We start from the raw sequence: 12,192 nt of genomic DNA, 5'->3' as shown, positions 1-12,192 counted from the left end.
TTTTTTTTTTTTAGTACGAGGTACGAGGTCAGGATGCTTGTTGCCCCCTATTTTCTTATGCATCATCGGTTCAAACAGCCAGATGGATAAGAATATATAAAAAGAAAACTGAAATCTAATACATGGGAATAAAGTGGCCGATCCATGAGAAGGAGGAGGCCAACGATGTTTTATTCCTAGTTGAGATCTTTTCATATTAAAATTTTCAATTTGATTTCGCTTTAGGCCAAATAAAGAACAATCTCCAAATACTCTTGACATGGCGAAATATTTTTTCATTTTCGATTGCCGAATGTGTTGAACAATTATTATGCCCCGGGGCATAATAACTTCGCCAATTTCGGCTCTTAACTCGAACGACTCAGCCAAATGAGATTTCTCTATATTGGCTTTATCACCAATAACCATGTCAATTGGTGTAATTTCAGCGTCTAAGACCATGTCTCCAATTACCATATCAATTGATGTGGCTTTTTCGTCCGAAGCTATGTGTCGGCTTTGTTCATCATTGGAACAGTCTTCTGACGAATCATTTTCTAAGTCGATTTGTGGCTTAGAAACCTGAACTTTTGCTTCTAGGCCTACCATAATTTCAGTCTCAACCAATAAAACAGGTGGCTTAGGTTCTTCCTCGGCCGTCTCGACAATCTTCTTAGGCCGAATGTTGGTTATGTTTGGAGCGAAAAATTGCCCCTAAGCCTTCTGATATAACCATTCTTTAAATGGAATTGATTTGAACCCAAATGGCATTTTTTATCAAGCCACTCGTAAAATCGAGCTCTATTTTCATTTAACCATTGATCTTGTTAGCTGTGATGAACCTTCACCTTTATCATTTGAGAGAACTTTTTTTGCCTTTCTTCATTCGCTTCAACGATCCGATCAACGAGTTTTTGTTGCTCGACAATTTCCTTGAATAGACGCCCGATCTCATACTGATTGTTATCTTGACATATCATGTGAACTTCATAGTTTTAGCATTGGGTCCCACTGGGCATTCCAAAATATTGACCCTAAAAACTACCAAGCTTACGTGGCGTGCATGCCGAGTAACTAATGAGCTACCTACGTCCTTCGGTTGATGCAGGGCGTGCCAACTCGTCGGCCGAGCTCGGCCGAGGAGTAAAATTTGTTGATGTTGCATTGAATGCGCGGCTGACTTCTTGATCTTGTAATTGTAGCTGGGGAAGGAACACGTCTCGGCCTTCGGGTTCTCGAGCCTGAAGATAAGACTGCTAATAAGGGTATATTTATGCGACTTAGTTAGCTCGTTTTCTTGCATTTACATAGTTAGTTTCCATTTATTATAGTGCTTTAAGTTATTTTCGTGTGTTTGAAGGTCCTAATGGCAAAAGAAGCAAAAAAGTGCATTTTAAAGCTATTTGGAGCAGTTTTGGGCATGGAATAGATAACTTGCATATGGAGTAAGATGGATGGACAAAATTGAAGTCAAAAGAGGTTACAAACATGCTACAAATTTGGAGAAACAAGTTCAAGACAAAGAAGATAAGGAAAGAGCAAGAAACATGGAACATTATCCAAAATAACCTTATCTTATCCGAATCTTATCCTATCTTATCCTATCCTAATCTTGTTCCACCTTAATTTCAGCTGCAAAGAGGACTTAATTTCATATTTATACACCTAGATATATGGTTCTAGAACACCTTATATGCTCCTAAAACGGTGATGCGCCCTTCCCCTCCTAGAAGTCCCAATTTCTGCCACAAAACACATTGTTTCTAGATTCCCTAGAAAGGTGGCGCCTCTCCCTCTTCTAGAAGCTCTAGAACCTGCAATCTTTTTCCCTTTCCTCCTTGGTTTTTGCCGTGTAACCCTAGTCCTTTTCCCCTAGGATTGTGCAATCATTTTCCCTTCAGAAATTGTGCAAAACCCTAGCCTATAAATACATGTCTTTGCCGCATATATCATCCATCCATTCACTCATATATTCATTCATACATTCAGCCATCAAACACCCTAATTCACCCTAGTGCCGCAGCAAGGAAGGAAGGAGAAGAGGACTTGTGCCATGCTTGCCACCATCCAAAGAGGGTTCGAAATCTGCCATTGGAGTGTGGAGTGCTTCTGGGTTCTTTCTATCCTTAGTTTTAGTTCAATGTTTATTTTAATTTGGTTTTCAATTATGATGAACATGAGGAACTAATTTCTTTATAGTTGGAGGTGAATTCAAAGCCATGATTATATGTTTTATATGAATTGATTACATCCAGCTATTGTTTCTTAAGTCTTGAATGTGATTTGCTTATCTAAGTTATCACAACTTGTTTATGGATGTTGATTGAGGGTCGACACTTAATTTGCATGCATGAATTTGATGCTAGAGTATAAAAGAGTTTCACTTAATCGTTATGAACTTATATTCACAAGTAGTGAAAGTCACTAGTCGTGATTGTGTTAAGTAAATCCTTGGTATGAGTATCATGCTTTTCATAGTTACGAATGCTTTGTCAATGCTTATGGTTTTCAAAGAACTTAATGACCTTTGATATGTCTTTCTATCATGCTTTTCATAGTTAGGGAACTTGATAAGGATAATTTGGTTGCGATGCGTATTTCATCCAATTTAATGAGTTAAGGAAAATCTGAAAGTTAATTTGTGCTTTTCATGGTTAATTTGGGGCATTGTCATTCATAGTTTAAATGAATAATAACTGGAAATTGGTTTATATGCATATGTCATGTGTAGAGAAGGACCCTCTAACTAGCCTTTCACCCTTTTTAATTCACCAAATTCGTTTTTATAAAGTGTTTTATGCAAAGTTTCTGTTTTAAGTTTTAATTTCATCAAAAACATTCCCCCTTTCATTTAGTCTTGTTATTTGAGTCAAAATCTATTTTCTTTTAGTCTTTTGAGTCAAGTTAAGTTTTATTTTCATCAAAATCACTTGTTAGGTCTAGAATTGAGTCTTTTTTATTGTTTGTTGCTGTTTTGAGTGTTTTGAGTTAGTTTTGAGTCTATAGAGTCTAGTTTAGTGTTTTTAAGTCTTATTTTGTTGATTAGCATCCCAAGTTAATCCCCGGTCTAGAACGATCCATACTTACATATATAATACAATTGTCAATAATAAGGTTTAATTTGTGTGTCAAGTTAATTTTCACATCAGCTGTTAGTTCTGCGAAGTTCAATATCAAATTCGGCTTTCGATGGTCGAATGTAGTAACCAGTAACACCTTACTTCGTCGAGATGGTTAATGAGATGACCTCTGCCAATAAGGATTCGAAAATCCTTCTCGACCGAGACTTGGATAGATAACTAGTCGGCCTCGACGCAGTGCTGTTTATCCAAACTGAAGATGCCCCAAGAACGGTTGATTCTACAGCAACAGTGCTGTTTATCTAAACTGAAGATGTCACCAGTTGCCTTCACAGTGCTGTTTATCCAAACTGAAGGTGTGTTGGCGGAAAAAGAAAATAAAAAAAATCTCAAGATGTTTGAGAGGTTTGCGCAGGGCAATTTGTGTGTTGAATTGGAGAGGGCCTTTTATGTTGCCACTGCCTCTCTACTTATAGTTCATTAGTAGCCTTGCCGTCGTAAATTTCAAGATAATAAGAACATTATCTTTCAAGTACACATATTCCTACTTGGCACGACTTGATGATTCTGTTGAGTCCAATCGGGATTCTATTACTTCCTGAGTTTGATAAAGATATGATAGAATTATAGTTACACTAGAAGTTGTCAACTATCCCATTGACTCACACTTTGTACGTTGCCTGCATGGAATCCCATCCTCATTCATCAAATGTAATATCGGATCTGCCATGCGCTAAAAATGGGATTGCATGGAATTATCCAAATATCCAAGACCTCATCAACTTGACTCATTTGGTTGAAAGTAAAGCCCAGGTAAAGGAATCCCAATGTTGCTGGTAAGTGAATTGCTGCATGCAACCTCCTTTTTTTTTTTTTTTTTTTTTTTTAGCATATGAAAGTGGCAAGGTAATTTAGAAAGTTATTAAGAGATAATTATCATGATTAAAAATCACAATATTATCACTCAATTAAAAATTATCTTAACATCTCACATACCCAACGGTCTAGAACTTTGCTTATTCAACGACCTTAACTACTCGGACCGATAGTGTAAAATTGGGTCCAAGCATATGGATAATAAGAAATTATCTCGAATGACAGTGACTGGATTGTTTGGGTTCGTATCATACCAATGACACTTGAAAAACATGACCTCATTGTGGTTTGTGTGTAACAATTCAAACACAGTTATAAGTTTGATGTAGAGAAAAGTATTTGTAGTTTCCCTCGAGATAAAAACTCCACTATTTTGAGTGCACAATTTATCGTCTCGTTCCGCTGTCAAAAATTTAATTCCATTCACATAACAATGAGAGTATGTTTCAGCTCTACTGGGACCACATGCCAGTTACAAATTTTTTTTGTGGAACAAAGGGGATTGTCTTCATCTAATAAAATTCAAATACCACTAGATATTAAGTTTTTTCAACAAACAAAAACAATAAAATAAAAAAAAAAAAAAAAAAAAAAAAAAGAGGCATGAGAACTTAATTTATTTATTTTTAATACAAAATCATTGGTACACCCATTAAACTTAAATTAACTCTGATGGACATAAAAACTTGATAAAATTGAAAAGGAGGGGCAGTGATAGGAAATAGCGTGAATTTAATGTTTAATTGCTGCAGCCGAAAGCTAAACTTTTGAGTTTTGATGTCACTTACATTAGTCTCTTGTATTAATAATAATCCAAATTCCAAATTGGTAGGTTAGACTTTGTATCCAAATTCCCTTTCCCAACAAAATTGAGCTTGAAAAGACGCCGCTCTTATTGATGTTCAATCCATGCACGGCTTCTATTTCCCACAGCTTATCAATCTTAAGAAAAGTCAATTATTTTACACAAATAAAATAAATTAATCAAAGTTATCTTTTGCATCTACCATTTAGACTGAGTTGGTTAGAAAATGCTTCATATAAAATCTTAAATAAATAAGCTTAACTAAGTTGATTAGAGCATTGTATTCAATGTTTTCTTCATTCTTGTCGTAATTTAGATAAATTTAGTATAATTTGTATAAAAATAAAAACAAAAACTTAAATACGGAAGACAAATAATGGCTTAGACACAAGACAAATAATGGCTTAGACACAATTATAATACGGAAATGCATTTTATTACATATTGTAGGCGACATCAAAGATTGCATTGAGTTTTACACTGGCCTTGCCACATTCTTTCTACAACACCTTGTGCTCAACTTGGAGAAATGAAAAAAGCATTTCTCTAGTATCATTGCAAGCATTGACTCTATGTATCCTCATGACGGCCCTCCCCTTTCTAACAAAATCTTATATGTTTAGACGATATATAACCTCTCTCACACAATGTTGAAACCCACCACTAATAGTAGCGATAAATACCTGCTATAAAAATAAAATGACATATGACCGACACATACAATAACTTTATATCTTTATGACCCTCCTCTTTTTTTAACCCTAGATTTGATTAGACTCTAAGTTCAGCTTGCCCAATATTGCCACTGTCATTTCCACCTTTTCCTTCAAACTTGATATACTTATACCATTTGGCACATAATACATAGACCAAAAGATCAGCTGTTGTCAAAGCTGCTAAGAGAAAGTAGAACCTATCCAAATGGCCTTTGTTAAGGTTTCCAGGGATCCATCCTGGCATGTCTTCCCTTGCAGAAATCTTCATCACAACTGTAACAAGTAAGCTACTCACGTAGTTTCCAAGTGAAATTGAAGTCATACAAAGTGCACTCCCAAAGCTCTTTAATCCATCAGGAGCTTGTCCATTGAAGAACTCCAGTTGACCAACATACATGAACACTTCTGATGCTCCTATAAGCATGTACTGAGGAACTTGCCAAAATATGCTCAATGAACTTGGATTTTCGCAATCAATGTTGCAGTCTTTTATCGCATACTTTAACCTGAACAACTCTACGACTCCTGCTGAAATCATCGCCATGATTGCAATAACAATACCAATCCCCATCCTTTGAAGCTCAGTGAGTCCTTTTTTCCACAGTCTGGCAACAAGAGGGTCAAGAACTCGCCTGTAAAAGAAGATAAAAGCTGCTACGCTGAGAATGTCGAAGCTTGACATACCGGCTGGGGGAATGTGGAAGCTTGAAATGGTGGTCTTCATTGCAGCACCTTGTTCTACAAAAAGTGATGCCATTTGAGTAAAAACTACAGAGTAGAGAATTGTGCACAGCCAGATTGGTAGTAGTCTAAGTATGCATTTCACTTCTTCTACTTGTGTCACTGAGCAAAGGCGCCATGGATTTTGAGCTCCCTTGCCCATTTGATTCATCTCCTTTGATGTGATGATTGCTGCTTTATCCAGGAATCTGGCAAAGATTAACATGGATCAGTTGAAGGATTTACCATTGGTCATATAATTAAGCACATGTATTCTTATTACTTTTAATACAAAAAAAAAAAAAAAAAAAAAAAAAAATAGCCATCATCACTTTGTACTACTTAGCAATGTTTTTATTTTAATTAATAGGTTTATTTGGAGTATTTTTGGCAGTTCACTAAGCATGTTTTTAAAGCGCTCCTGAGAAGAAGAATCTCATAAAGAAAATGTTCCCAAAGAGATTCATGTGACTAGTGAAATTATCTATTAAAATCTAAAAAACATATATATAACTTACTTGAATCCGTGGGTGTGAACTATTTTCCTACTCTCATTTGAAGAGCATTCCTTCTCATCCTCTCCCTCGTACAAATCCTCCCCACTTGGTGTCATCTCAACCTTCCATTTTCTTGTTGCAGCGACGATTACCCGAAAAAACCTAGAGAGAGGGTTTCCCTGAGGCTTGAAATGCCTGTACATTGGTGTACCACATAGAAACAACACCAAAGCCATGGCAGCAGAGCCAGTAGATACCCAAAACCCTAGAGTCCATATTCCCTTATCCTCAAAATATCCCAAGATTGTGTTTGAAAAGAGAGAGCCAAGATTCAAAGCCAAGTAGAAGTAGCTAAAGAAGGATATCTTTGAGTGCCGTTCATTCGGGTCCTCCTCATCAAACTGGTCTGCCCCAAATGTAGCTATGTTAGGTTGGTAACCTCCATTTCCAAGTGCAATAAGGTATATAGAGATGTAGAACAATCCGATTTCAAAGGTCGAGTGTTCTCCACAGGGAGACTTTTCATCACCACAGCCTTTAGGCTTAAGTAAGAATATATAGGTCGATATGGATAACAATGACAAACCCTGCTCAATGGAAAAGAAAATTTGCATGAGTATACTTGCAAGAAATAAAAGTAATGCTATGACAAACTAGTATGCCTAAATAAGAGAAAACAGAAGACAGTCTAGGGTTTTCTTTCTAATATATCATCAGATCTATCTATGAAGTGAATCTCATCTTAATTTGAGGAAAATTACTCGTGCTTTATTAATTTTTTATTAATCCTAGTTAGATATTTTGCTTACCCATTTTGCCACAAAGTTGAGCTTACTTGTCTCACACTTTTTTATATATATTATTCAGGCAATTGTCTGCACTATATTAATCTCAACTACGAGGAGTGACATTTTAACTTGGGTATAGGAGGGAAGAATACCCTACTTAAACAAATTGCCTACGACTAGATTTGCTGAACTGGTGTCACTTAGATGAAAGGATTGAGCTCAAACATACAAATTTCATGTACATATACGTAATCATTTTTTCAAGGAATCTACTACCTATTTTTTCGAGAATAAGCAAATTACTAGTTTGGATATTAAAAAAAAAAAAAAAAAAAAAAAAAAAAAAAAAAAAACCGAATGAGCTGCTTTAATTTTCAAAAATCAACTTGGAGTTTTGGGATGAGTAAAAATCACACCAATTGAATTCATATTTGTACTATATTTCTTTCAATAAAACCATGGATTCCATTTATTGACGAAAAAAAATGAGGTTAAACCAGCAAAATGATTAATATAGTTATTGGATTTTAAGCTAGTAATTTGTAAATAACTTACAATGACATAAATAACTTGAAATATAGCACAAGTTTTGTACCTCCCCCAGTAAGAGTCACTGAGGAAGGCACCAAGAAGAGAGAATAAGTAAACTGTTCCAGTCCATTTGCTGACGTTATTTGCAGCCTCTGCGTTGTCTTGACCCAACACTCTTGTCAAAAACAATACCAAGTTCACTCCTACTCCAAAGAACGCCAATGTTGCCAGCCCTTGATTTACTGATCACGATTGAGATAACATTTTATCAATTAAAAAAACAGGTCAATTGTGTTACGAAACGTTATTAATTAATTAGGGATGTTATATTATGATATGATGGTTGCACAACTAAAAATGAGGGTCAATGAGATCATGGATATAAATGTGGCAGCTAATCACAATAGCCACGTTGGAAAAAGAAATCACAATAGCCACGGATATCCTATGTGGCTACAGATCATCATGTTGAATTATATGTACTTGTGAATTAACTTGGTTCAATACAATAGTGTGAGATCTGTCTTAAGACTTATGATGTGAAATAATGATATGGAGAAAAAACGAACTCAAAAATATCACATAATTTTGATGATCCAACTAATCAGACAATAGAACTAAATAAGAATTATGTAAAGTTAAATTTTCTTAAAATTACAAATAGTTAAAATATACAACAAATACTGATGTCACTTAGTACTACGGTCTAATGATATTTTCTTTTGTAAATGAGAGTTCTTAGGTTCGATTCTCGTCAAAGATGAATTTGAACTACATTATTGCTAGCCCATTATAAGACTTAACCACTTTCTTACTGTTTTAGTGTAAACAATATCATTTGTTATAAAATATATATATACACATACACACACACACAACAAATACTGACAAAATATGACATTTGAAATCTAATGTAACTGCTTTTTGGAAAAGTTGTTGGAACAGTGAGAATTTCCTTACAGCAGACAAATTTCTTCCACACAATAAAGAAATTGATATTTATTTTCAGATCAAAATAAAAAACTTAACCTAAACATTAGTTAATAATCCAAATAAATAATCGAACCAATCTTGTTACTAAACAGTATAATCATATATAATTAATTACCTAATATGAGAATCCCAGCAACCCATCTTCCAGTTCTTCCTCGGACAGCAGGGCGGCCATGCCTATCAGTGGTTCCATCGAGGGTACAAACCTCTTTTATCTTCTGGTTCTTTTCTTCTGCATATCGCTGAAAATGTTTGAATTTATAACAAAGTTAGCTAGCAATACGTATATCCTTCTAGTAGATACAATAATTGAGACGTACGTTTGGAAGTTATGTTCAACAATTATATTTTTAAGTGATATCCAAGTCATCAATGCACCTCCGTTAGAGCATTCATCAATTTTATTTGGAAGTGTTCTTAATTAAGGTCACACAACTTCACATCTTACCAAGTGAATATGTAACATCCAACATTGTTTAGGGAAGTGGATTATGTAAGCCTTATATGTATATTCTCATTTCTACCTAACACGAGGCCTTTTGGAAGCTCATTGGCTTCGGGTTCTGTAGGAACTCCAAAGTTAAGTGAGTTCGTGCGAGTGCAATTCCAGGATGGGTGATCCACCAGAAAGTTCTCGTGTGAGTTCCCAGAAACAAAATCATGAGGGCGTGGTCGGGGTCCAAAGCGGACAATATCATGCTACGGTGGAGTCGAGCCTGGGCCGGGTTGTGACAATTTGGTATCAGAGCCAATCCCTGGTCGGAAGTGTGCCGACGAGGACATCGGACCCCTAAGGGGGGTGGATTGTAACATCCCACATCGCCCAGGGGAGTGGATCCTGTAAGCTTTATATGTATATTCTCATCTCTACCTAACACGAGGCCTTTTGGGAGCTCACTAGCTTCGGGTTCTGTAAGAACTCCAAAGTTAACCGAGTTCGCACAAGTGCAATCCCAAGATGAGTGACCCACTGGGAAGTTCTCATGTGAGTTCCTAGAAACAAAATCATGAGGGCTCGGAGCCCAAAACGGACAATATCGTGTTACGGTGGAATCGAGCCTAGGATGTGAGAACAATAATATATAAAATAACCTTTAATTTTCTTTTGGTGTACATAAATTAAGATATTAATTTGCTCTTTGTGTACACGTCATTAACCTGCATGCACTACACATTGATATAGTAGGTAAAATACATTCATAAAATTATTTGGACTGACAAAATTAACAAACTTGCTCACGCATGTGGAAACATCTATTCTGTGAGACATTATTCTGAAAATCCATAAATATGTTAGGGTGGGTGATCACATCTGGAGGCAAGCAAAGCTTCAAGGTGAGTCATCAACGGAAAATTGATAAACACATCACCAATCGATAGTAATTAGTAAATATGATACATGTAGCAAGTAGCATTGCTTGCACATCAAAACTATCCTATACACGTCACTTATCTATATGCTATATATCACCTTAGTTTATGGTAAAGATAAAAGAGAGGAACACAAAATTCATCACAAACCTGGTCCTTGCAAACATTTAAACAAGCCATTGCTGCATATTAAGCTGAACTCTCACAAGAACTAGGTAGCTAGCTAGCACCCCCCGCAAAATAGTATGAGAGAGTGAAACGATTGGGAGAATAAAAAGATGAGTAAGAGAAACCAGGAAAGTGAAGAACCAATATTGGTGGAACAAAAAATAAAGCACTAATGTTTGTCTGGATGTACCAGGCAAGTAGGAATGAGGGGTTGTATATATAGAGGATGGCAAGGTTTAGTGAACGGCTACGATTACATGCTGAAAGATACGTGAGAAATTGAGATAAAAAAATGCACAGCTGGTTCACAGGAAAATTAGTCGATCGAGCAAGTGACAAGGAAATCCGTAGGAAGCAAACATGGAAACGGATAGGACTAATTAGGTACGGAGCGGACTTCTCATTTGGGGGAAAAAGAAGCGTGACATTGTTGGATACAGTAAGCCAGCATATACCATCATAGATAGGTGACTAAGTCGATGACTTTTTCACGTGAATACAACAAACATCGTGACTTGGCGTTACCTAAGGGATTGGTTTAAAAGCTAGCAAAGTTTAGAACATCCAATTCGAGTTGAAATTTTCATGGCTATATTTTTTGGGACCACTGACTCCACTTTGGTGTACCGTTTTATGAAGGTCAAATGTATGTTGTGGTCTCATGTGGTACCAGAGCTGCAGAAGAAAAGGAATTAATTTGCCGTCAATGTGGATGATAAGATAAATTCTATAATTTAAAAAATAATAATGGTTGTGACTATGGGCTGTCTTTGACATCGACATGTTTGAAATATGTAATTGTTAATTTTCCGCACCACTGTTTTTAATATAATATTTATATTTTCGGCGGGATTTAAATTTGTTTTTTGATTTGTTTTAATGCTTATATATGGTTTCTTTCTGTGAATTGAAGCACCAACAAAAGTCATACTTTATAATTGCGTCCACTTATTTTTGGCTGCTTTTGTGGAGTTTATTTGACTGTGAAACTTGAGCAGCCTTGTATATGGCCTGACTTGCAGGACTAGATGGAGTAGTAGCAACGCTTACCAATGGTGGTGTAGTCCTTTTCTTTTTAATGGTTTTATTGGCCATAGAGAGATGATAGTAAATTAGTAACAGAAGGTCTTTTGGCCACAGAGAGATGATAGTAATTGAAGAAAATAACAGGATAAATCCGAAAAGCTGATCAAAACAATGTATCAGCTACTCTAATCTCGACAAATTACTGGGAGCGGGGTACCAGTTTAATAAGTATTCGGATTTTTTCGAATTTCAAAATTTCAATTTTAGATTGGAATCGGACAAAATATATTGAAACTTTTTTGTTTGAAGTCGGATATTCCTATTCAAATTGCACCCATAAGTGTTACATATGTAGCAAGAAGCAGCCGGTCCAGTCAAGCTCAAAAGTAGTGGGCATGCATGCTCTAACATAAAATCAATTGGCAGCATAACGAATAGTCTAACTTACTTATAAGCCATGTAATATATCTTCTCCCATCAATGTGAGATTGTTTGTTTATTTAAAGGCTTAGGTGTTGATCTTTTATAGAACAAATCAGAAATAAAGAAGTTTCTAGGAAAAGCTTTGTAGCCAGTTGATCATTTTCGATTGTTTGTTTAAAGGCTTAGCTGTACGCCATATTAATTAATAAACGCCTGAAG

At 35.9% G+C, this 12,192-nt stretch overlaps 1 protein-coding gene across 1 annotated transcript; it reads right to left on the bottom strand.

Annotated features, from left to right (window-relative positions):
* Positions 1-5,154: 5,154 nt before the first annotated feature.
* On the bottom strand, positions 5,155-10,715 carry LOC137746706 (protein NRT1/ PTR FAMILY 7.3-like). The gene is made up of 5 exons (XM_068486714.2): positions 10,507-10,715; positions 9,101-9,227; positions 8,017-8,234; positions 6,695-7,260; positions 5,155-6,385 (listed from the first exon to the last, which is right to left on the bottom strand). Exons 1-5 carry the CDS (start codon positions 10,534-10,536, stop codon positions 5,512-5,514), a joined length of 1,815 nt encoding a protein of 604 aa, XP_068342815.2. The 5' UTR covers positions 10,537-10,715; the 3' UTR covers positions 5,155-5,511.
* Between the last annotated feature and the right edge of the window lie 1,477 nt (positions 10,716-12,192).

Source organism: Pyrus communis, chromosome 2 (assembly GCF_041283825.1).
Source record: "Pyrus communis isolate YQ-2024b chromosome 2, ASM4128382v1, whole genome shotgun sequence".
Lineage (NCBI taxonomy): Eukaryota > Viridiplantae > Streptophyta > Magnoliopsida > Rosales > Rosaceae > Pyrus > Pyrus communis.
Note: the sequence above shows the minus strand (reverse complement) of the source record. Positions and strands in the feature narration are given on the sequence as shown.

Bases quoted from the DNA above. Each gene is read 5' to 3' on its own strand.
- LOC137746706 (XM_068486714.2), bottom strand. From the start codon at position 10,536: ATGGCTTGTTTAAATGTTTGCAAGGACCAG. The intron at 9,228-10,506 runs GTTTGTGATGAA...AAACATTTTCAG, and splicing joins TAAATGTTTGCAAGGACCAG to CGATATGCAGAAGAAAAGAA. The intron at 8,235-9,100 runs GTAATTAATTAT...AATCGTGATCAG, and splicing joins TGCTGGGATTCTCATATTAG to TAAATCAAGGGCTGGCAACA.